The following is a 26,108-nucleotide window of genomic DNA, read 5'->3' as shown; positions in this document are numbered from 1 at the left end:
AAATAACACCACTTTGGAGCACCCAGTTACTCAAAACACAGTAAAACATTAGTTCAAGATGTGCTATTAAAAAACTATTTTTACTGAAATGTTTTTTCTTTCTGAAGTCACAGTTCTACCTCAGTGGGTCTCTGCTCCCAGTGTGGTTGCATCATTTCTTGGCTACAGCTCAGTTTAGTTTATACATGTTTACCAGACAGAGCTCCTCCCCACACAAGTTAAGCCAATGTTTGTCTGTGTGTTTGCACGCAAGCATGTTAGTGTGAAATTCGCTGTGTACCTTTGTTGTTGCTGTAGGATGACTTAATCGAGGAGTTGATCAATTGTCTGATGATTAAAAAGGTAGTCATAAGACAAGATGAATAAGCAACCAAACAGCATTGTGTGCTAATACTGGGGAAAACTTGGAAGTTTAGAATTTCAGATGGCATTTGAATTTTATTCGTCATTATTAAAAGTGATTTATCAAGGTTACAATCCACTGGCTGGGATTTTCTGAGTCATTATCTGAGATGAAACAACCGTATTTAAATAACCAATAAAGCTTTGCTACATATGCCGGAGTTGACTGAAACAAAAATTGCTGAGTGCCATGCAGAATAACTTCCACACGCAATGAGATGTAGCAGCTTTCAAATGTGCATACAGTGCAGGAAGCTGCAAGAAATGTTTGCTAATGCAAGCACAGACTCCAAAGGCCCCTGAACAGCTGTGTCTCCTGTCTTTCCTCAGCATCTCTGCACATCATAGCAGACGTATACATTCTGTGCACACACTGGGTGCTCTCCGAATAACAAATTCCAACAACGGTCTACACTCTTCCAAAAGAAAACAATTTATAAAACCGTCAAACAAAATGGATCTCACTGGTTTGCGAACCTTGTTTCACTGCACGAAATCTGTACTCACACCCTTATAATCAAGTCCAAATCCACTGAACTTGGTTGCCACTGAAAAACATAAATCCACTCTTACACGTGCGCACACACAGATCGGCCACATGTGTGTGTTCTGGACGAATGCCAAAGTGAAAGAGCATGCACAGACAGAACCAAAGCCCCTTAGGCTCTGTGAGTATTTATGTGTGAGTGTGTGTCAATTTTAGACAGGAAAAACATTAAGTCTCCATAAAGTCCTTAACTGTACCACCTGTTAGGTTTGAATTTTGACTGATATGATTCAAGAGGTTTTTGAGTTTAATGCAAATATATCTAATTACTGATACAGCTTCACTGAAATAAGTTGAATTAGACTGTGTGCTTGACATATGTAATGCTGTTGTTGAGTGTAGTGGTGTCAAGCACAGATTCATATCAAAGACGACATGCGTATGTTCATCTGTGTTGACAGTGTTTTGCTCCATAGGCTGTCCTCTGACAGCTTAATGACTAGCTGTCCACGTATCACTTCACTCACTGTTCTGATGGGCGGCAGAAGCACAGGGAGGAGGAAGAAGAGGAAGGAGGAGGGAGGAAAACAATCTGGGGGACTGAGACAGGACATACTGAACCACACGTTAACCCTCAGGACACACCGGTGGGCTGCCTGTAAATCTATTTCTGTGACACAGCTACAGAGCAAAGGTCTCTCAGCACCAACTGGTAACAGTGAAAGAGCTGAAGATTCACATTTTTTGTATGTGTGATTGTGCGGATGTGAAAAACAGGAAGGTGGTCTTTGTGTGTTCCCTTCGATGCGTGCATGTTGTGTGAGCCCCTCAGCTGCACTACCACCAGGCTGTGAGGAGAAAAATGCTGATAATAAAATCAAAACAAAGGCGGAGAAGCTGGTAAACCTGGGAATAGAAAGCCACTTGCTGTTCCCTGCACATGGTTCCTCATAAATACCTATAGCACCAACTGCATTGACAACAACTGCATGCATATACATGTACACCAATAAAAGGCCAAGATAGCAAGCTTCAGACTTAAGTGGGGACTTTTATGTGAAAACTTGCTGCATATCAAAAAAGCATGAAGCGACTTTTGCTTTGCTGACAAAACTTGCATGCTCCTCTCGCTTCTGCATGTAAAAATCTCTATAAATCTGAAAGGCTGACAGTTTCACTAGACAGATCTGATTATCACTGCAGATGATCTGAACATACAAACACGGCTGTCTACTGTGTGACTATTTCATAAATGTGGGAGCAAGACTGAGGGGCCACCAAGTATTTTACTGGAAGAACCATATTGAGAAAGAGATGGTGTAAGAAGATATGAGTAAGAGATATGATTTGGGAGTAGGTAAAGAAAACCACAACAAGGAGGGAAAAACAAGAAATGAGATGACAATGTGTGTGAGAGATGAGGAGGAACAATAGCTGACCATGGGAATAATTAGATAAACAAGACAAGGGAGGAGGGCGACAGGGACGGCTGAGAAGGGTGAGGGGTCGACAGGAAAACTGAGAGAAGCACATTCCTTCTTTCCCTCTTCTTCTCTTCAAAACAGCAGCTGGGACAGGTGTGCTTTTACTGATGGTAGAAAGTGCACAAGCTGCCCCCGCCAAGTGTGTATGCTGTGTGTTTATATGCTGAGTGTGCGCTATGTTTGGCTGCAGACTGCGTGTTAGCAGAGAATTTGTTATGTGTAATTATGGGGGAAACAAAACCCATAGATCAGAATTCGCCCCATAATGACAAAAATAGACATCTGAACACACACATGGTGTTTGTGGGTAAGAGACTGTGGGAGTGTCTGTATATGAGAGAGCACACATGCAATGTGTGTGTACCATATATTTAAATGGATGGTGCAAAGTACAAGAGTTAGCTTGTGTTTGTTTGAGTAGACAGTCTGTACTACAGGAAACAGAGAGATCCTGTTTGTGAGCTGTACTCATTGTTCAGCTGATTACTCCTCCTCAATACCTCCTACTCCACCACACACACACACACACACACACACAGTCCTGGTATCATCACTTTTGAGGACATTGTGTAGACATACATTCATTTCCTCACCATAACAATAATAACCTTAACCAATCCCTAACCTTAAATCAGAATCAGAATCAGAATTCCTTTATTAATCCCTGGAGGGAAATTCTTGAAGTAACCCAATCTTAAAGCAAGTCTTCGCTCTAATATTTAAAGATTTGTGTTGTAGGGATTTGCATTTTGTTCCCATAAGTAAGACAGGTCCTACCAATGTGACTGTGTAAACAGATTTTTGTCCCTACAACTACAGGAATATGCACCCACACGCACACACACTCATGAAGCCTTTCAACACATGGGCCCCTTGTCACTATTTGGCTGTGGACCAAAGATGTGCACACATCAGCATGGGAACGTTGTTTTGATCCTGTCTAACATTTAGAAGCCAGTCTGACTCCATGCATTGTCTCTCCAACCTTTCTGATGTCTGTCTCTTTAACTACAAGAATGGACAACGCCCAACACTCCCTTATCTACTTCTGGATGCATCGTTTACTAATTTTTCTTACTAAATCTGTCCCCCACCTTCCTTTTCCAGGTCAGTCACCGACAACAACACACACACACGCACTGCCACTTTAACTTTGTATGTTGGCTTTTTATTAGGTCACACTGGCTCATATTTCTCATATGTCATAAGCAAACTCACATATTAACTTAATTACAGAACAAGATAAGTCCAATCAGAGTATCAGATTTCTCATTTTTAGCCACAGGGTTGTCTGTTTCTCCCTAGTCACACCATTTTGTTCTAGAGGGAACTATTTAAACCCTCAGTGGATGGATTGCCATGAAATCTCATCAGGGTTAGCATGGTGAACATGGCAAACATGAAAACAGAATGTTAGTATTGTCATTGTGTGAGCATGATGACTCTCCATCATGTTACAATAGAATTATAACAAGACAAACATATTTTGTTTTATTTATGTCAGAATGTTTTACGGGGTCCCACTGGTCTCATTTTTACATTCTTCCCTTCTGCTCCACTGTTTCCTGTCAAAAATGTCCCCTTTTCTTTCTTGGTCTTTCTTTCAACTGTAGTCCATTTATCTCCCACCTCCAGTCCTCTCAGCTTAGCTTTTCTACATAACAGTCCAGCACAGTGCTGTGTTGTGTCTGTGTGTTTGCTGTCAGGGCCAGGCTCTTTGAGCTCAGGAAGAGGCCGGTGTAACACACACTCACACACACACGCACACACACACGGGATGAGAACCTCTGGCGTGGCCTTTCCCACCACTGCCCTCTCTCTATCTACATACTCACACAAACAAGCTCATTCACACTGCTGCACCATCAAACAAGCTTTTGTCTCTTCTTGCACAACCAGCCCAATCACACACACTTATCTCCACACATCTGCATGTAAGCTCATTACTGCGTCCACAACAAAACCTCCAAACTACAGCACAAATCAAGGGAGGCTTTCTCACTAAACAGCTTTTCACATCGAGCATATTCACAAAAAAAAAATAAATAATAATAATAATTGATAAAGGTAAAAATTTATTTACATGGCACCTTTAAACATCTTACATCCTTTAAAAGTGTAGTGAATCAGCATTTGGCTGTTAAATTTTTGTAACATATGTCAATAATGAGGAAACAAGTAAGAATCTATTACCCATGACAACCAGCCACCAGAAAAATAAACAGTCATTGTAAACAAATCCCATGATTTAAGTTTCTATTCTCTTTTCATTTACTCCACAGATAAGAGCTTACAAAAATAGCAATAACAATATAGTTAGCCAATATTTGATCTTGTATATAAGCCAACATACATATTCTATATCAAAAAGACACAAAAAAAAGAAAACAATTATGAACAAATATAATTTACGGCCACAGATATGACTCAATATTCTGACAGCATTGCGACAGGTGCATGAGTTCCAAAGATATATGAATTCGCCATTTCCTCACCAAACTGTGGGAAAAACTATGAAACTTATTAACTACATTATTTCATACATTAGTCCCAGGGGCCAGAGCAACTATATGAAATATTAAAATAGCAGCAAGCAAATAACAAATCCACAAATTCTTTGGCTAGTATGAGGTGAGGAAGATTAAGTCCATTTCACTGGATTGTAAACACACAGACCCCTGACATGTTGGTAGATCAGCAAATGCCACTGATATTTAATGACAAATATGACCTAACAAAAGGCACTTAAAGGATAAGGAGAGGGGATACAGGTCACAAGTGTAAAAAATACTTTGTGAAAAAGAAAAGAAAACAAACAAACAAAAAAAGACACATAATTATTCCTCCCCGAAAAGACAAAATTAACAAACAGAAGACAGTGAAGCCATTTTGTCAGCAGTCGTTCACTTTTGTTTCCCTCCATGTAAGTCTTAAAAATACAAGCTGAGTGATGGGAGGGCTTTGCTGCAGGCCTCAGAGTCAACAGATCAGTCATCTTTTTCCACTTTCATAACATCCTCATATATGCATTGGCTTATAGGAAGGTGAGCTTTGACTGACAGATGCAAATTTCCAAAAGAGATAAAATCTGATGAGGCTGGTGAGGATTCCAGGTGTGTTTGGAACCTGGAATGAACACAAACACAAAGAAGAAAAGGAGAATATTGTAATGTAATGTAATGTAATGTGGCATAAGCTTGGTGTACAGGTGTGATTCAGGTGCATATTCACTCTGTCATACCACAATATAGCAGTCGCTTAGCTGGAGTCCGTAGAGGACCCAGGAAGTTGAAGTGAACAGGGTGGCTACAGTCAGAGGAAAGGACAAGCACCGCACATCTCCACTACGCAATATTTCTACCTAAAAGAGAAGAGAAAAAAAAGGCAGCTACAATCATTTAACACATTAGGTTTTTATATTCAATGTGGATTCAATTATTATCTAGACTATGAAAGCTCTGCATTTCCCCTATGGAGCATTTTAACATCCTTCAGTTCATTGTTTTTGTTTAGCAGCTGGCAGCTGTACTGTTTTGGATCATTCACATTGTTCTCATCATCCTCGCTTCGAGCAGCAGCTGTTTTCGGGAAAAGAACAGTACACTACCTGTTCATCAAGTTAGGCACCGGCTAGTGAATCCATTTAGCAGTTTAAGATGTATCCTGGATGAAGGTCAAAAAAGTTAATGTGCCATAACAACTTGATAAAAGTGATGAAGGTTGTGTTTAAAGCACATCCCACTGCCCTCAAGTTGCCAAAAAAAGAAAGAAAAAATCAATTACTACAAGTACCATGTAGTGCAGGTATTAGCTTGTTGTGTGGTTGGACAGCTTCCAAAATTCTCGGAAATATGTCTGTCTGTGTCCGACATGTTGTTCTGAAACGGACAATCTGAAATACCCGCTTCATGCAGCGACTGGCCAGGTGTGTGGCTGTGAAGAGAACGTTGGGTTCGAACTTCTCTTTCAAATTCAAACTTTCTTTTTCTATTCTTTACAAGAATCTGTCATTTTGTCTATAGGGAAAATCCATGAATGCTTTCCAGCAGACGCATACGCTGGTCTCACAGTCTCTTGAATGGCAGGGTTTTCACCCAGATGGGCCCATTTGGAGCAGCTATGAACACTTTTGACTTTCGACACAGTTGGAAAAAATGTTGTAACAACTGAAGATTGTTTCACCATTTGCTTTTGCTTTCATTTTTTTCTTCCACGTAAGTTTGTCTGACGTGGATGTTGTTTAAAACTTATGCAACTGCCTAACTGCTGGTGTTTGTCTGGTCTCCTCTGTGATGACATCACACTGAAAATAAAAGTTGCAGTATAAGAGACTAAACTTGAACTAGACGAGTCTTAATTGTGAACGCTGGAGGTTTAGTGTATTTTTGGAACAATGCTGATAAGTTCAAACATTAAAATCGTGCAAATTATAAGGAGAAAATGGAATGTAACCAAGGAGATGAGACACACACAGACAGAGACCGGGAATAACAGGAAGAGACAGATGAGGGAAAGAAAGGCAGGAAACTGACTGCGGGTCATTCGGAGCTGTGAGACAGATGGAGGGAAGGAGACAAACAGGATAGGTGACAGAGAAGTAGATAAGATGACTCAAAGAGACAAAAGGAAAGAGAGCGAACAGGGGATTCATTTCTTCATCATTAAATAGCTGCATGTGCATCGTCGACTGAGTTAACCGAGCAGATGCTGCCTGCTGTGTGTACACAAGTTCAGTTAGGCATATGGTGCGTGTTTCCGTTAGTACTGTTAAGTCTGTATAAGCTGCGTCACATGCAGAAAACCAAAACACTTGCTTAGAAATATCAGCTGCCTGTTCCCTTAAAACTTTACACAATGAATTTCTTTAGAGAGGTTTTGTATTTTTTGCAGGTAAAATTAACTCTTGAATTAACAAATTGTTAAAACTGAATCTGTTTCCGTTAATTTTACAGCCCTGTGGAGCATATTCACCCATTTAAACTTTAACAGGAACAACACATTTCAGAGGTCAGTGACTGCACTGTCAAACCTGAACTTGAAAATGGAAGTGGAAGAGGAAAAGCAGCCATGACCAATTACAATGATTGACCATTTTTACTTTGAACTAAGCAGTAACAATGAATAAGGCACAATAAATACCATCTTTTACAACAAAGAGTCAATATTTTATCTTGCTTATTATTGCCATGGACATCAATTTAATTGATGATTTGATCATTCATCAAATATGGTTTGGAGTTTTAAACTAGTTTTGTCCTACAGATCTTTATATTTGAAAGATGACTTATAATTAATTAAATAATTAATCTGCAGCCCCAGAATAGACCAAAAAACGTTTGTCTCTACATTATCTATGAATTCAGTGTGACATCAGGTCATTTTGAGCTGTACAGGCTGTGAGTGTGCTGTACCAGGTTGGTGAGCGGCGACAGGTACATGCTGACCGTGACCACACTGCAGGTGAGCCCTAGCTGGTTGAGCCGAGTGTCTCCCTCGGGAAGAAGCGTGGTGAAGTAGAACCAACCACAAGTTAGCACCATCCCTGCTGCTAGAGTCTGGGACATCATCAGCCTCTGAAACACATACATGGACACACACAAATACACAGATGCTGAGACACAACAAAATCAAATAAAGTTGAGTTGTGTACTTGAGACCCAGCTGACCTTTTGTTTAGTGTAGAAGAAGTACACGATGATGTAGAGGATCTGGAGTAGAGCTCCAATAATATTGACCAGGATGACTGTTTGATCCATCTTCAGGATCCCATAATACAACCAGCCCAAGTTGCTATGGAAACAAGACAAGGATTAGATGCACATGATAGCAAAGCTGCTGAGATGATCATAGTGAAAGATCAAGGATTACACACACACACACACTGATAAAGCCTTTCAAAACACGGGCCCTTCGTCATTATTTGGCTGTAGACCAAAGACATGCACACATCAGCATATGAACGTTGTTTTGATATCCTGTCTAAAATATAACATGTTGTCTCTGCACAATAAAGCCTGAGTTAGTAATGAAGAGCATGTCCGGCGAGTCTGACTCCATGCATTGTCTCTCCAACACTCACTTGAGACATGTGGTGAGGAAAGGAAGAAACTGGATGTTGTCTGCACTTTTGGATTCTTGCATCTTCTTCAGGTCGGTCCTAGACACACACACACACACACACACACACACACGGACAAACGATTACACAAAGAGAACAACACATGAAGAGAGTCAAAACATATGGCCTACAGATACATGTGAAACAAAAAAAATTGAAAAATGAATGTCACAACTGAAGTACGGCTCAAAGTTGAAGAGAGAAAGGCTTTGGAACAGGCGCATTGACAGTACGCATGTAGTTTTGGCACACACGGAAGCCTTTGACCAGTTTGGAAACATATGAGATGTTGGCGCATTCCTTAACAGGTTTCCATCCCTATGGCTGGTTTGAGTTCAGACAAGCAACTGATTCGTAACATCCGCCCTCGTGATTTCTACCAAACTAACAGGAGTACCCGGAGCAAATGGGAATGAAAAACTGCCGCGCTGCATGTTACTAATGATAAATTCAACTTACAGTCCTGTCGAGAACATGCCGACTGTAAATACGATGCAGGCCCATGATAGAAGCTGCAGCAAATCCATAGAACTGGGGGAAAAAATACTGCTACGCTACCCGGTTGTGTATTTTTACGCGCACTTTCTGCCTTTAATCACACATGCATAAACTACGTGGAATTAAAGATGATATTTAACTATGGTGACGTTTCCCTCTGACACCGTTTCCGTGTTTGCAGTCAGTGTACTTAGTGTTTCTGCACTCTGATTGGCTGTGTGATAAAACGGTGGGGATGGGTTTGGTCCAATAGGGTGCGAAAACGGTGGCGAACCTCGCGCGTAATGACGTCATGACGTTGAACGAGTATTGTAGGTCCTTTGAGATCGATGTTTTCAGTGTGGTGGATGGAGGATTGTCAGAGGGACACTGTATTGAAACAGTTCATGTAGTGGGAGTTAAAATCAGTTCATTTAAACTTTATTCTTTCAACTAGACAGCGAGTCTGAACAGTTATTTTATTAATATTAAAACGAGGGTTCTTATTTCAAGCTGAGTATTAAAAAAATCTATTAAAACCTATATCTAACGCTGCCTACTGATTTAGACAGTTCAGGTTAATTTAAGACTAATCACCTAAAAATTCCTCATTCACGTGTATTGCCCCTTCTTACCTCTCCTGCCTCCATCACCACCATGGATCCTCTCACCTGTGTCCACCTGTCAGCTGTTTGAGTGCCACAGGGTTGGAGAAGACTTTCAGCAACACAGCTTCAACTCAAACCCTCATTATGTATAACTTTCTCCCCACTCTCTCATTTTTATTTCTACTTACTTTTTAAAACTTTGCAACAGTTTGACATTTATTTTTTTCTCTTGATTTTTTTGTTTTTTTTTGTAGTTATGTTTAATGTCATCTCCATCAAGATGCTGAACATTTTCTTAGTGGAGGTTTTAATTTCAACATTCTGTTATTAAATTGTAATCCCTTCTCTTTATGTGACTCAAAAATGCTGCTTTAAAGGTTATACAGAGAAAGTCCTTGTCTAGCCTTGATATTTACATTTGCTTTGTCTTTTCAAATATATTCTAAAGCCCAATATCTATATTTTTGACATTTGAAATATTCATAATATATATTTCAAAAGTACCAGTACATTTATTTCATTATTGGCCACTATAACACATTAAAGATTTGATGAAACTAATAAACTTTTCATTTTGTTGTATACTTTCATTCCACTACATTGCAGAAGAATATAGTATGCTCTTAACTCTGGAAGAACTTATACTCTGCATTTGTGAGAGCATGAAATCCTGTGACGGATCTGAAAGCATTAAAATCCCTATAAATTCCAGACTGGAGAGTTCAAGTTTTGGGAATATTCAGGTTGTGTTGTACATATTTTGATTGTAGGGATTTTTGTTACGTATCAGTAAATCAGCACTCTCATGGGCACCATGTTTCACAGTGGCTGGATATTTGAATGCTTATACATTTTTGGTTTTACTACTAAAGTCAGTACTTCAACTTAAATATACATAAAGGGTGTGGATACTTCTTCATTGCAGGTTTTATGGATTATTAATTGTATATTTAAAATTTACGATCTAACTGCATTTCCTCTGTTCATCTGTTCATTGCTGTGCAACTCCATTTTGAGCTGAAACATTACCATATTACCATGTTTGGTGTCATTAAACGGCTGCAACAACATTCCTCAGACTCTGTTCTGTTCTGCTCTGTTCTCTCATCTTTAGTGAATTTAAACTATGACGTGATTATGGAAAAACAAACAAATCAGTTTTATGTCCTGGTTTTGAATGTATTTGTTGCGTGGTTTTACACGGGACAGTGACTTTTTGCAGTTTTCAGTCAGCTCTGAGGTTTGCGCACTGTGCTCCTCTTCATTCCAACATACCACTGTGTAGACAGATGTTCAGCTTTCCCTCCAAACAGGATGTACAGAGTAGTTAAAATAATGCCCAAAAAGAAGGGGGTGAAGTAATGCGTGCAAGGAGGCGAGAGTGACACCTTCGCACCCAGTTGTCAGTTTGCACGTGGGCCTCTCTCGTTGCACTACCCCATTCTCTGGCTCCTTCATCGTCCCCGTCTCGGTTCTCGTGTTTGGTTTTCAGCCTGTGAAATCTAAGCCAGATCAAGTCATGTCACCAGGGATGAAAGATGGAGAGGGCAGAGAAGACGGGATGAGAAACAGAGGTTGGGAAAGACGTGGAGGTGGAAATGTGGAGGGTGCTGGAGAGATTTCATCGGACAGAAGATGGATAGCTTTGCCAAAGTATAACGTCATCCATCAAAATCTCAGTGACGTCAGTGGGCTTTCAAGAACCAAAGTAGGGTATAAAAACTACATTTCAACAGAGCTGAGAAAAACCAGGCAAAACATTTTATTACATCACAATATTGTTTTTATTTCACTAAAGATTTTTCACATCTTTGAACAGTTTCTTATAGTTTTCTCTATATACAAATGTACATTTAAACATTTACAAAATGACACAAGGAAGTTTCACAACAAAACAAACAACTGTAAATGTTTCCTGGGAAGTCCCTTCAGTTTGATAATGTGCAAGTGGAATCATGTTTGCACATCAGCCAGTGTACCGTGATACTGTCAAGGCAGTGAATATGAGTAAGCAGGCGTAAGTACTGAAGAAGCTCAGCTCCCTAAAACCCCTGTGGTGTTAGTCTGTCTGTTGAGTTGATCAGTGGCTCCCAACCTTCGACCACAACCCCTCAGCTATATTTAATAGAGTAACAAGGGTTTATTGAACGAAAAAAAACAAACAGACTTATTTTTACGATTCATCTGAATTCTGGTGCATTTTTTCTAGAATACATTATGTTTTGTAAATGTATATGAAATCTTGAAAAAATCTTTAGAAAAAAAGAAAGATTTCTTTCCTGTTTAATCTGCAGGAGTTGCACAAGGCATCAATTTAATGGCTCACGAGCCCCCAAAAAAGGAACAAAAAAGGTTGAGAACCACTGGCCTGAATAAGACAGACTGTTTTCTTGTGTGATATCATACACTTCCAGTCGCGGTTCACTGAAATAGCAACACCTGAATCAAAGTGTCAGCTTTTGTATCAGTGTGAATGTGACGTGTGGTGCATTGACGGACTTGAAGAGATAAAAAAGGGAGCTGAGTGCTACACAACAACATGACAAAAATCCTACATTATCTATACTTTGGCAGTAGCCGCCAACATTTCAAAACATAGCGTTAACACTTTCTCTACATGTAGAGGAAGAAAAATGAGACGAACAGCTGAAGGTGAGGAGTAAAATGCCAATCTGTACCAACAGTATGGAAACTTGATAACACAACATAATCCCTTTGTCAGTTTCAGGTTGATATGAATCCATTAATTGTTTTGATCAGACAGCTTGCAGTTTGTTCATTAGCACTGAAAAGGTGTACATGTTAAATGGTCAAAAATGAGAATTTCCATCCTCATTATAAAGTAATTGAAAAAAAAGATCTTTGAGGTCCTCTTCTTTGGAACGATCCACGTTCCACATTCACACAAACACGCAAAAAAACACACTGACAGGACTGTCCATGCTCATATAAAACAATCTGTATAAAAAAAATCTCTTGAGTGTTCATGGTCCCAATGACCAGCATTGGTTTAGCATTGTCTCTGTTATGGCGGTCAGCCTCAGTGCAGGATCAGAGTTAATAAGACTGGGATCAGGGTAAAGAAGACTGGAAAGGAGACCAACTGTGCTCCTGAACTTCCAATGCTCCTCTGAACATTTGGCTCCATCACAGCAGGGTCATCTGAGGAAAGAAAAGGGAGTCAGTATTGAATTTCATCATTGCTCCATGGTAAACACACCCAGCTGAGCTGCTCTCAGACATGGGACTGCTGTGACCATCTCGCATGGTATTTTAGTTTTTTTTTAATCCTCACCTGCTGGGAGACGGTTAGAAGGGTTGTGAGCTCCCCCAGTGACAGGAAACATCCCTTTTCCTCCATCTATGCTTTTTCTTGTATTATCTGCCTTGGATTTGTCTAGATGGTTCTTTCCAGAGCCTTTATGCCCGACAACATCCACTCTCAGCCTCAGACAGTCCTGGCCATGGTGATGCATTGGCTTGGCTGTGGAAAAAGTAAAGAGTTTAATACGAGAAACCATGTCAAGATCACAACAATCTGATAAAAATGCCGGTTTTATTCTTAATACTTACAGATATAATAATAACTCTCTCCTTGTCTGAACTCCTTTCCCAGGGTGAAGGGAGTAAAACGCTGGAATTTCTCAGAGAATTTCTCAGGAGCGTGGGGAGCAAAAGGTCGTGAGCACTCCCAGCGGAGCTGATCAAAGGAGTGAGGTTTGCACACCTCGTAGTCCTCCCTCTCCACCATGTACAGGACATAGCGCTCAGCTGCATGCGATGGCACCTCGCCATGAGTGTAGTGGGGGCAGATGATGTCCAGATAGTCATTGATACGTACTTCCACTGTGTACTCGTCCCACAGGAAGCTGCGGAAAGACAGGAAGAAAGACGAGGTTAATGACAAATGTCCTCACCCAGCATGCAAATGTTTTTGTTTTCTTTTGTAGCATTAATAACAACATGAACAACAGTCCGGCCCTGGCAGCTTGGCTCATACAACATACGTGTTAAGAATAATAATTTGGTCTAATCACGCACAGCAACAGAAAACACTTACTCACACAAACAGCACATGTTAACACACAGGTACAGCTGCTTGGGTGGAATTCAGGTTCGCTGCAAGGATGTTTGTGTTGACGTGTTTCGGTGTACATGTGCAAACCCGTCACATGACAGAATTAGAAAGAGACGGATCAGGCCGGACTTGTTCACTTAGTTTATGGACAAGAAAACACGCCTATACTCTCTTAAGGTCTTACCACCATCCCACTCACACACACCCTCTTGTTCTTTCCCCTCTTGATTCACATCTCACCTGCTTACAAGAGGATGAGATTTTAAGTGACAGCTCAAGCTCAGTTTCTCTTCTCACCTTCTCTGTTAGTCCACTTCTCTGTCTATACAGCTCTTTCCTGCCAAGTCTTTTTATCGAAACTGTTTTCCACTCTCTGGGTGTTTGCCTATCTGTGTCAAAGCATCTCACACTAATTTGCTGTCTCTGTCTGTATCTCTCTATTTGTCTCTGATTTCATGAAAGTGAGAGACAGAGTGGGTGGAGACAGTCAGACTGTCCCTCTCCTGCTCTCTTTTCATCTTTACCCTTCATTTAGTTTTATGGCTCCTTTTAAGCCTTCTTCCCGTCTCCTCTTTGCCCACTTCCTATGCTGGTTTCCCCCCTGATGTCCTGAAGAAGTAGCTAAAGAAAAATGGTGAAAAAATCAGTGTAAAACCTGTATGTCTGAGGTGATGATGTTTAGTCAGAATACAAAAGTTTTCATGGAGTTATGTTCGATTTTCACCATGGTAAAACTTGTTAAACTCCTGTTGTGGCAGGAACAGATCTGTTGGGGAGATTGGAAAACATAATTTATGTGTCTTCACTTTCAGTTTGCTGTAACTTTCTTTCCTTCACAGTAAACATGATTCAGGTGAGGTCGTGGTGCACTGCAACATGTGATGTGTGGCTGGCTGACATGTCGCAACTGATCAGTCATTTACTGATGATCAGTCGAACATCAGTAAATGAAAAAGAGCGATATCTGCGCATTACTCAGATTACATCTTCAGGGGAAAAAAGTTCTAATCCTCAAACTCAATCTATGCTTAAACAGAACAGCTGCTTGTATCTGACGTGTTGTAGAGAGTGAAAGTGACAAGAAAACAGCTCCTGTGTTGTCTGCCACTGTTTATATGTGCTGTAAGTGTGTGTGCCCCAGCATCAAAGGGCGGGATGTGGTGGCTATGACCCCCCCTCCTGTTGCTGTGGCTCCTGTTAGGACCCCCTGGCCAAGTCACAGACACACTGGCTCCAAACGTGGGCCTCTAACCCCTCCTTCCTCTCTCTCTCTGTGTGTGTGTGTGTGTATCAGTTTGCGCTAACCTACCTGTCAAAACACGCTTTGTTAGCTGAGCACAGCTCTAAACTTGTGATCCAGGGCTAACAGGCCGATCACCTCCCTCCACTTGCAATCACTCCTCTCTCTCAGAAAAGGTTCTTTGTGAATGTGTACACTCCCGAGCAGGTGTGCACGCCTTTGTTTGTGTGTGTTTTGCGAGGGCGAGTGTTTCGCTGAAAGGAAAAAAGACCGAGCCTGTAGCCGCCTAATTGACTAAATAATCTCTACTCGTAATGTTCCTCTCTGCTCTGTTTTCTTTGAGGAAGGTCTGAAATAACAAGAAACAAGACAACTGGAGATTTTTTAGCTGCTTCCTCTGAAGTAAAGCTTAGGTTTTAATTGTAAGGGACACATTTTTTTGCCACACTGTGTCCTTGTTAGTGGCCAGACCCGACTTCTGCTTGAAAACGCAGGCTTGTCAAAAGCCAACAAAACAGATTCTGTAGCTAATTTCATTCACAACTCACGCCTTTAAGAAAACGGTCCTTTTATCCCCCCCAACCCCCCGCCCCGTTGGTCTGGCTAATTAAAAGCTGTTAGGGGTCTGGGGCCAACGTGTTCTCTAGAAAAGGAGGGGAGGAGGAATGAATGGGGTGTAATTATACCCTTTCCCTCCCCAAAGAGAGAATGCCTGAAGGCTACAGGGCCCCTTCAACCTCTGTACCTTACCCCCTGTGGAGCTTTCACTACACTGACTGACTGTGGATGTTCGTTATACGTGTGCTCATATGACTGTGTTTTTAGTGGTTTTATAGCTGTATTTGAGTTTGCCAGATTTGCTTGTACTTGAATAAGTGTTTATTCCCCCTTTAGCTTGTGTTATCTTTAGGCAACCACAAGTCAAGGAACTGGGAAAAGTCTTGCCCATGGCTGCTTGCTGAACCATGCAAAAAAATGATAGTTTTACAGCACAAAACCTTCCTCAGATCCTTTCCCTCCATCATCCTTGCTTTCTCTACTTTATGCTTAACTCATCAAAGCCGTGGGTCTACTCTCGCATCTGACTGACAGTTCTAGGGAGAGTGTCAGTCACATTAACGTGATAACAATGTTGTATGTTGTTGTATGTGAGAATGAGAACCAGGTGTGTTAGTTGTTGCAGACCTACTTTCCACACAACTTCATCATCACATGTGTTAATTTGTCTCTGGATGTGTGTGTGTTTTCATGGGAGAGGGATTCTCTGAAGACCTTTATTCAGGGCATCTCATGCCCCAGGCTCATGAGCACATCTGTTTATCAAGGCCTACTGAAACCTCTTGTGTGTTTGACTACGAGTGTGTTTCCTTGCGTGTGACTGAGGTATGGGTAAACAGCGAGGGTTGAAGGTGGCTGTAGTCGTTCTTCGCTTCTGCCGCAAAAAGGTCATTTCTCACTACGGAGCTACCTTTCGCTTTCACGTCAGCAGGCAAGGTGCGTGTATGTGTGTTATAAGGGAATAAAATATTTTAAAAAGCCATAGCACTGGTAGCCATGACAGTCAGTGAGGTCTTCAACACTTGGCCTCCTCACTTAAGCTTTGAAGTCCTGGCATTGTCCTTGCACTGCTCTGCTGCCTCTTGTCTTTTTCCTCTGCCCTGTCATCTCTCTTTCCTTTTCCCACTTCTCCCTGACAACCCGGCTGCCATGCCTCCCATTTGTCCCCTGAGCTCTCACTGTTTTCGATCAAACAACTGACGCAGGAACGATGTCTTTCACCGTCCCTCTTGGGAGTGTTTCAAACTGGCAGCCGGGTCCATAGGTCAGAGTTCAGGGTTGCAACTTCTCACACACGCTGCCATCTGAGTCAGCACCGAAGATGTTTGTCGCACACATACACACACAGACTCAGGGGGCGAGTCAGCACCGATGAAACACTAAACAGATGCACCCCCCCCCCCCAACCATTTGCTCTGCAGGTAATCAGTAGTAAGTGTGCACCCACTGGAATGTCACAACAGGGGGCTGTGGTTTGGATGGTTTACTATGTTCTCACAAGGCACACTCATCAAATTTCCAGTCACACTCTCACACACTTTTACTTTGAGGTGTACACTTAATACCCTATTAATTTGGTGTGGTATGGCAGATTCACACCTCCTTTCACACAGGCGAAGGAGCTGTCAGTGGTTCTAATGGGTTTAGCTGCTCACTAGTGGTATGCTCTATTACAGCCAATCTAATATACACCGAAAGGCCTTTCTATTTTAGCTTCCATTGTAATCTACCCTCATTCTTCCTCCATCTCATTGTCTTCCAATAAAAAAACCCAGTGGGAAATCTTCCACTTCTCTGCACCAATACCTTCTTCACCCCATACTTGGATTATAAATCCAGCACTCAACTCTTTACTTTGCACTTTGTGCTTTTATTTGTGTACACAGCATAGTTAAGACACTGTGACTGCCTTTGTGAGATAGGAGCTCTTAAAATGGTCAACACTGCTATTTCTCACTTATTCAATTCCAAACTTCTCCCCTCCTGTCATCCATCAATGTCCCCTCTCTCCTCCCTCCGTCTGCCTCTCCTTTATTGTCCCAAAATCAGCCCATCCCCCTCCCTCCCATCCTCTATTTTGTCCTGTCTCTTAACGCTGACATAATATACCAACGCTCTTCATCCAGGCTAATTTCTCAACACAAATCCCTTTCTCCAGCTCACCCTTCTCTCACCCTGCAACTCCTCCTCCTCCTCTCTGCCTCTGAAATCTTTTCACCCAGTCTCCCCTTTTTTGTAGCCTCCCATTCTGTCTGTGGTGAATAGAAGAAGGCCAAATGGTATCATGCTTGGTTTAATATGTTGGGGAGGGGGTAAAGGGAAGTTAATCTGTGTGCCTGTGTCTGTCTATCAAGCAGAGATAGAGGGAACAAGTTCAGTAACTTCTATGACTTTACTTTAAATATTTAGCTTTTCTTATTTGAAAAAACATGTAACACTTGAGCAGAAGTATAACTGACAGAAATTCGATGCTAACTGTGCCCTTTAGAGGGCGACGGTGAGCTACAAGTGGACAGCAATGCCAAGGTATGCCTGAAATGCTATGAATGAGCAGTGTACACATACACACACACACGCATGCTTACCCACACATACTACAATAACGCTAGGAAAAAGCTGGCCTCTCTAGTGTTAGTAGAGCCAGGGCTGCGAGGTGCTCTGTCCTCCTCTGGTGGAAAACTACTGGGGCACAAAACAGAGGAAGGTCTGTGAGAGAGGGGGGCTGATAGAGGGAGGGGAGGAAGTCTGGACCACAGATAAGGAAGTGAGAGGAAGAGCAGAGAGAAAAAAAGAGGTACATGGATACTGTGACTGGGGAGGTGAACAAACCTGAGACCCAGATAAGGTATACACTGTAGTTTAATTTGTAAAAAAATGTATGAGGTCACTTAAATCCCCAGCTGCTCCCGTGAGATCTGAGGTGTGAAAGTATGTGTGTACATTTATGAGACTGTTTGGTAAGAGGACATTTATATCAGCAGAGAATACACACAAAGCCTTGCCATATTAAATGGGTGAGATTCATAGCAAGATAAATGGAGATATCCTGTGGCGCTTGTAATTGATTGTTCTGATGTACGATGTGAGATTATGGTGGATCCATTGTGACAACTACACAGGTTTACTAAGAAACTTGTATATATGTGTGTATTGTGACAGTTACACAATAACCAACCTACCCCAATACATAAATACAGATTATAGTGGACATAGCATAATGAAACAGACAGAAGTTACATCACAGGATCACAGAGGCATAAATTTATATGTAGAATGAAGCAAGCAGGTTGATGGTTTAGTGTCTATGGGTCAGATGGTCAGATTACAAGCCGTCTGTAATCTATGTTAGTGTGTGTGTGTGTGTGTTCTCATTCTGGTGAGATTAGAGCAAACAACCAGACGGAAGACACGGCTGGGGAGGGGTAAATAATGAGAGGAAAGAGAGACAGAGAGAGGGAACAAAATGTATAAAATGTACAGGTTAAAGGACGGGGGAAGGAGGAGTGGGGGTGGGGGTGGTCGTGACTTCAACCCCCTTCACCCCTAACTCATCCTCCAGGCCACATGTACTTGTCAATGCAGGCCCTGGCCTGCCTCAATAACAAGCTAGGGCAGACAGAGCCAGACACAGATGGAGATAAACAAAATATTATATTACACCAAACTCCTGATAGCGATATTTGCGCAGATACAGGGAGTACGGCAAACAAACCAAGGCTATTCTGGATGGATGAAAGCAGCCAAATAACACAGAGGTAGCAGATATAAAGGAGGGATGTGAAGTAATAGCATCCACATCTGTGCAGAAAAGAGATCTCGAAAGTGCTTGAATTTGTAAGCAGGGAGGAAGAGGAGAAAGATGTGGGGTCGGGGGCCAGTGGCCAGTCTGGGAGGAGACCCAGCTGCTAAGGAGAGGGAAAGGAGTGAAGATGGAGAGAGGAACAGATAGGTACAGTGAGAGCAACACACACAGAACGACAGACACACACACAGCTGACAGAGTTGAGTATAGTAACAGCGGGGTGGAATGCTGGCCGTAGCTAATATTAACATTCAAGTCCTCCCTCTTGCCCCCCAGTGTGTGTAAGTGTGAGTCACACATTTATCACGTCTCGGTAAGGCTGCCTACGGTAACGGCCACTCCTTACTTTACTCTGACACTGGGGAGCGCACGCACACACACACAGACAAAGACACAAATACAATCACGTACTCTCAGTCAACAAAAAACCCCCAAAATCGCTTCCCGTTAAAAGCTGGCAAAGGGCAGCACAAGTTCAAATTCTCTCCTTCTCACAAACACACACATACACACACACACACACACACACACTCACAGCTACTCATATAATTGTCACAGGCAGAGACATGTAGTGTAAAACAAGACTGGACCAGACTGAGAAAAACATGTCTATTTCCTCCCGTCATGTAGGAAAACTGTACACACACACACAAACACATTCAGCATATTAGTTCCCTTGAAATAACAAGATTAAGCCATAATCATTAAGTTGTACTGGCAAGCTGGTGAATATCAAATACACTCATACATACAAAAAGAAAAGCGTCCACACCTAACTTTGCTTCACATGTCTACTCTCTACATGAATGGGCAGACTGCTGCCATCTGGTCACTGTCCTTCACCTAAGACAAATCACTGCTGCCCACAATCAGTCCAGGAATCAATTAGCATGAATTATCCACAGCTCTCTGCTGTCAAAGCCCGCTGATGGATCAATGTAGGCCTCTGAACAGGTGACTGATTGATCACTGGGGACGGTTCGGGGGGGCTTTTAGTGAAAGCTGGAAACCAGAGAGATGATGGAAGAAGACAAGACAAGAGAAAAAAACTGTGTGTGTTGTCTGGTAATGAAGGATTATAAAGGAGTAATGGAGATTAGACTGTAAAATATGGCAAAAAAAAAAAAAAAAAACATAATACGAGTGGCATGTGGAGGTCAGCCGATTATGGCTTCATGTTGGCTTTTAGCTGCCATCATCTTCCTGATGCGAATTTCTGTTGCTGTCTTTCTGACATTTACCGCTTTGGTGTGTGTTTGACAAGACAGTGAATGAGAAGCTGCTTCAGTAAAAGCATGATACACATAAGCAGAATAGCCACATGTTTGGTGATGTGTTGTTGTGATGTATGAAGCTTATGTCTGTCTGTGTCTGGGGTCTATGTTTAGCAGCCGAGCAAGAAGGGATTAGTGTTATATTATGATTTTTCTTTTGCTTATGCAACCCCCATTTGATGGCAGAAATAGTCCAGGGCCGGATTAGAGACAGCAGAACTAAGATCTGTCTATTAGACCACCCCCATACGCTTTTCTTTTTGTTTCGTATTTTAACTAAAACTTGAAGCTCCAGTTTCCTCCTTTATCCAGACCAAAAAGCCTCCAGTTTCACAAGTTTCTCTGTTTCCTTTCCTTTCTGTCTGTGGTGACTCAGGTGTAAAACTCAGGTGGGTCAAACCCGGGCCATTGAGTCACACATGGACTAACCCATGACACAAGCACTGCTCATGACGACAGGACTTTCCATTAGACTCCTTATCCAATTATCAGAACAATTGTTTTCCTTGTTGCAAGCCTCTTTTTTTTTTAGCTCTCGTCTATTGTCATTCTGAAAGGGCAATTAGAGAGCCAGTAATGTAATCAAGACAAGACTAAAAAGGCCATATTGGCTTTCGCCCTTGTTGCGGATTTTAATCGACCTACCTCGGCAGCAGAGAAGCGGGGACCTGTCCTTCTGTTTCAGCTCGGTTATAAAATAATACTGTCTCTCAAGCGTCGGGATTGCTCGCTCCACGCTAAAAGCTCAATAAATCGCGCTGCGATATTGCGCGTCTGTCAAGCCCCATCGATTCCACTGAGTGGTCGGATAGCATTACATTTCTGACCTCAAAACAAAATAATCAGCAAAGTGTGCCTCTCTCTAACACACAAACAGTATCACCACCCGCTCCCCACCCCCATGAAAAAGCACCATAACACATCTGAGCCCTAAAGTGGGATCTGTATAAAACTCATCATGAAATTAACCCACTGATTCATTCTCCTTTATAGACTTTCCATGGCATACACTGCACAGGTGCAGACCCTGCAGACAGACAGCCTCACTGGCCAAGTTCATGCTTGTCAGTCTATTTTCTACTATTAGAGTATGTCTGCTTCTGTGCGTTGCGGTTAAATATAGTGGTGAATCTGTCCATCTGTCTGGGCACCCGTTTACAATCTCTGCTGGCGAGTCTGACAGAATGATCACAATCCTGTTAAACGAGTTTAAAGGTGCACAACACATGCTCGACAGTAAACGTCACATGAACCTGTCATTGTCACATGAATGAAAACGACAACAAGCTTAGTTGTGGTTAGTTAAAGAGGCGTGAGCAGCCTCGGGGACCCGATGACACGGGCAGCAATGAGTTTACATGTGTGTGAAATTTCACGAAAGTAGAAAATTGCATCCTCTCAGAGCCTCTGGTGACATCAGGAAGTACACACACACACACACACTTACGATCAGAGCAGTGAGTGACTGACCCATTACAAGTAGGCTATTCACATTGACAACTTCCCGGACTACAGGCACGCACACACAAACACACAAATGCACACCAAAGCTCACATGAGAACTTACTTTGTGTTCGAGCTGTTCCAGTAGACGCTGTGTCTCTCCGCAGAGGCGAACCAAGCCCCGATGCTCAGCGTCAGAAACACTAAACACACCAAATCCATAGCTGATTTTCTCCACAAGAAGCTTAGCCTACCAAGTTCGGTTAGTAAGAGATAATTCAAAGATGCGTAAATACGCGCAAGAAAGCCAAACGTGGATTTTTCGCTTCTCGTTTAACGATGATTGTAGTTTAAAGAGTAGTACTTCACCAGACACTATTACAACTCCTGAATGTTACACAGAGGCACGACTTGTCTGTTTTGTCGAGGCGTGGCCCCACCCCCTCAATGCCCCGCCAGCCAATAGGAGTGAATTAATCTGAATGACCCTCCCACCACAGCGACTAGAGACACTCCCTCCAGCTGCCCGCACTTTCGACCAGAAAAACAGAAAACACCTACAATACAACAATACAATAAACCAGTATAAACCAAACTGGAACATTAGGATGATAAAATAAGAGAATAAAAAACAACAAAAAGCGAAAGCGTAAAAAGAAAAACAGAAATATGCAGGACAAGTGATGATTTTAAGAATTTAGAGTTCATTAAAATAAAGCTGCCAACAGTTTTTTTTTTTTTTATCAGATTTTAAAATAAAATTAAATCAATTAAAAGTGAGTTAAAATGAGAGTATAAATAACATCCAACAAGACATGTTTAAGAATCTAATTATAAAAAATGGTTGTGATAGCAGTATTCAGATTATGTACTTAGTGTAAAGTAAATGTAGTAAAACTGCATTATTAATGTAATTCGTTACAAGTAAAAGTCCCTTTCCTCTAAAATATGCAGAACTATTGCCAATAAAATGTTCTTGAAATATTATCATTAAGTATCATAATGAAGAAAGCCCTCTGTCAGAGTTAAAATATATTAGCAGATCATGTTATTGTTGTAGTTGTTTGGGGTAGAGCGAAATTTTTATCAGCTTTTCGTGTGATATATTATCTTTCTATATTAATGTGTCATTTGATTCTATGTATTTTAATTGAATATCTTATCTAAAAAGTAACTATAGCTTTGAAATAAATGCAGTAGAGTAAAAAGTTTCCCTCTGAAATTTACTGGAGTAGAAATATAAGGCAGCGTTAAAAAAGAAGTAAATTACAAGTACCTCAAAACTGTTCAGAAGTACACTACTTGAATAAATTTCCACCACTAAGAAATGGATTATGTTATGTAATAATTTAATAAAAATCTTCACTCATCTTCACTCATTGTGTTGTTGGAATTGTGTTTTGTTGTGTTGCTGTGTACACTGTAACATGTTGTTGTGCTGTGTTGCATTGCTTTGTGACACACACATGTAGCAATTCATAGCATCGTGTTGAGCTGTTGTTATGAGTTGTAATGCAGTTTGTCAACTTGTAGTTTGTTTTGCACTGTTTGTTGTTGTGGACAGCCGAGCTGTGAATCCGTTTCTGCACTAACGCTTCCAAAACAAAGACAGTTTAATATATTGTAAACTGAAGAGATGTTGGCTCCGGTGGTCCCAGTGGTTGCGTTTCAGTCATTTGAGAACCTTCTGCAGAATGGTGTGTAGGTCTATGTTTTTGCAGGCTGTTGTTGTCTAGGCACGCTGGTGTTCTGATTACGTTCTGTCAGATAATAAAGAATTATTACCGTCTTATCAGCGAGTTTAATCTCGCGGTCTCCACTTAGCTGCTTCCCCAGACAGGTGAATTTAGAGAACAACCTCACAGATGGAGTGGATAAAGTCCAGACCATAGGGTGTCTGCAGGACTGTGGCCCCGGCGAGGGCTTCCCTCGGGCAGAGATGGAGCCCAGCCTTGGTTAGCTGGTTCAGAGCTTTATGGCTGCAGGGAAACAGGAGGGGGCATTGTGTGTGTATGCTGTGTGAGTTTGTGTGTACACCTATGTGTGTGTGTGTGTTTATATGTGTAGACAAGCAGACTGTCCCTGGGCTTGGCTGAGCAAGCACACACACGTCCTGGCACTCTGAGTGGATCAAACACACCCCACACATCCACCAACCCACATACACACATGTGCGGGTGCAGACACACGCTCACACACACACATGCTTACTGACTAACTGTAAATCCTGTACCCAGAGGGGGTTTAATCATGGCTGATGGTGCTTTTCCATCCTATGTTGGTTCCCCAAAATGAGAGGAAGAGGGCCGAGGAGGTGAAGAAAAATGGGAGTATGATTTCAATTTTTCAATCATGAAACAATTTCTGACATCACAATTAGAAATTCCAGTTTGTGCAAAATTCTCCATATGCAAAACATCTGAATAAGTTCACCTGTGCAGGCCTCCTGGACTGCCTGACTTTTTTTCCATTTAGCCCCACTGACATTGCAACCAGCTTTAAATGTGTGTATTGATTTCCTCTACGGAATGACTGAAATGCAAATACTATTTCTGCAAAACTAGCCAGTGATTCACAGGCTTCAGACTTCCAGCAACAGGATCCCCCAGTTCTTGCTCATACACAACACTACTGAGTGTCCCCTGTTGCCAGCAGACTTCCGCTGCTCACACATGGGATCTCCTCACGATGGGTTCATCTAACATATAACCAAACGTGTGGCAAAACAGAAGCACAAATTTAGAAATTCACAACCCACACCTCCTCTCTGCTGCTAGCCAAGAGTCAGTTGGCTAGGATCTCCCATTACACATACATGTGCACACAGAAAGGAACACGCATGCACGCAAACATTTAAGTCCTCTCCACAGGCTCTTATGACAATGTTGCAGCTAGTAGAAACTGCGGATGACTCTTACGATGAGACTTAATCCTCTTGCAGCCACAAACACACACACAAACACACACAGAAGGAAGACCAAGCCTGTGCGAATGACAGTAAAGCAGAAAAACTTTGATGGCTCAAAAAAAGAAAGTCACAGAAAAAGTGTTTGACATGATGGAAAATTCGACAGTTTGAAAAGTGGATTAAAGGAAGTCAGGGGAAGACCTGACAGTCAAACAAACCTTCCAGCAAACGGAAATAGGCTTGTTTATTTCCTAGGGACTTCATGAGTCACGGTATCTGTCACAAGTTGTTCAACATGCTATGGCAATCCCTCAATTACGTAACTTGCACAGTTAAATAAAAGAAATCAGAAAGAGCACAAAGATCTATCTGTACCTGACGATGCTCTCAGCCATAGCAAATGCAATTTTTATTGGTGGGGAACATGTAGAAGAGTTTTGGGGAGTGGAAATGTATAAAACAAAACAGATGGTGTCAGAAGGGAAAAGAAAAGTATCAGCCCAGCTAGAATAAATGTTTTGATAAGAGGGGTTAAGGATATGTGCGATTCAGCTCTTTCAAAAAAAAAAAGAAGAAAAAAAAAGGACCCCACAGCCTATTAAATTTTCAGTCTTGCTTCTCTCTTCCACTTCTTCCTCTTCACTCTCATCCTGTCGGCCTCAGGCGGGGATCAGAGTTGGTCAGGGATGTCTGTCTCAAGATTTGAAGGGGTTTCTTCACACACACACACACACACACACACACACACACACAGAAATATGAAGAAGGAGTGTTAGAGAGGAGATGAAAACAACAAGGAGTGAAACCAAAACATAACAAGGAGCAAACAGGAATGTCAGAGAAACTGCTTGCTATTCAGGTGAGTATGAACACATATGCTCCAACACAAACATGTGCTTGCCCAGGTTTTTATTGGCGTTTAAAGATGTGTGGGAGTGCCCTGCTGCTGTCTCCATTAGACAAAGCGAGATGTTATCCTTTTGATCATATTTTCTGTCCTGGCATTGTCATGTCATCACTTGTTGTGCCCTCAAGCCTCAGCTGCTGATGTGCCATTTGTGCTTCTCCCCTCCTTATCCTCTCCCACAGAGAATAACCTTACCTGGTGTTGGAAAGAAAGGTCATAGGGAAGATCAACATTATGATACAATGAAAAGAGCATGACGGGGCTTAAACGGGCTAAAACTGGCTTAAATGTGCTCCTTAATGACTCTCGTTGATCACAGATT

General features: G+C 41.7%; 2 protein-coding genes across 3 annotated transcripts in view; both read right to left on the bottom strand.

Annotated features, from left to right (window-relative positions):
• Positions 1–4,431: 4,431 nt before the first annotated feature.
• slc50a1 (solute carrier family 50 member 1) lies at positions 4,432–9,194 on the bottom strand. The gene is made up of 6 exons (XM_046400555.1): positions 8,951–9,194; positions 8,453–8,530; positions 8,040–8,163; positions 7,785–7,946; positions 5,615–5,734; positions 4,432–5,499 (listed from the first exon to the last, which is right to left on the bottom strand). Exons 1-6 carry the CDS (start codon positions 9,016–9,018, stop codon positions 5,392–5,394), a joined length of 660 nt encoding a protein of 219 aa, XP_046256511.1. The 5' UTR covers positions 9,019–9,194; the 3' UTR covers positions 4,432–5,391.
• A 2,123-nt stretch (positions 9,195–11,317) lies between these two features.
• Positions 11,318–26,108, bottom strand: part of efna1b (ephrin-A1b) — a 28,714-nt gene continuing 13,923 nt past the window's right edge. Inside the window, exons 1-4 of one of the 2 annotated variants that reach the window (XM_046399902.1) lie at positions 22,096–22,384; positions 13,150–13,445; positions 12,872–13,060; positions 11,318–12,738 (exon numbers count right to left, since the gene is read on the bottom strand). In XM_046399902.1, the coding sequence (XP_046255858.1) occupies positions 12,617–12,738; positions 12,872–13,060; positions 13,150–13,445; positions 22,096–22,193 (705 nt within the window). In that variant the 5' untranslated portion in view covers positions 22,194–22,384 and the 3' untranslated portion in view covers positions 11,318–12,616. Of the gene's footprint in view, positions 12,739–12,871; positions 13,061–13,149; positions 13,446–22,095; positions 22,385–26,108 lie in introns of those variants that run through there. The other variant, XM_046399901.1, reaches the window with a different exon arrangement.

Source organism: Scatophagus argus, chromosome 9 (assembly GCF_020382885.2).
Source record: "Scatophagus argus isolate fScaArg1 chromosome 9, fScaArg1.pri, whole genome shotgun sequence".
In the NCBI taxonomy this organism is placed as follows: Eukaryota; Metazoa; Chordata; class Actinopteri; family Scatophagidae; genus Scatophagus; species Scatophagus argus.
Note: the sequence above shows the minus strand (reverse complement) of the source record. Positions and strands in the feature narration are given on the sequence as shown.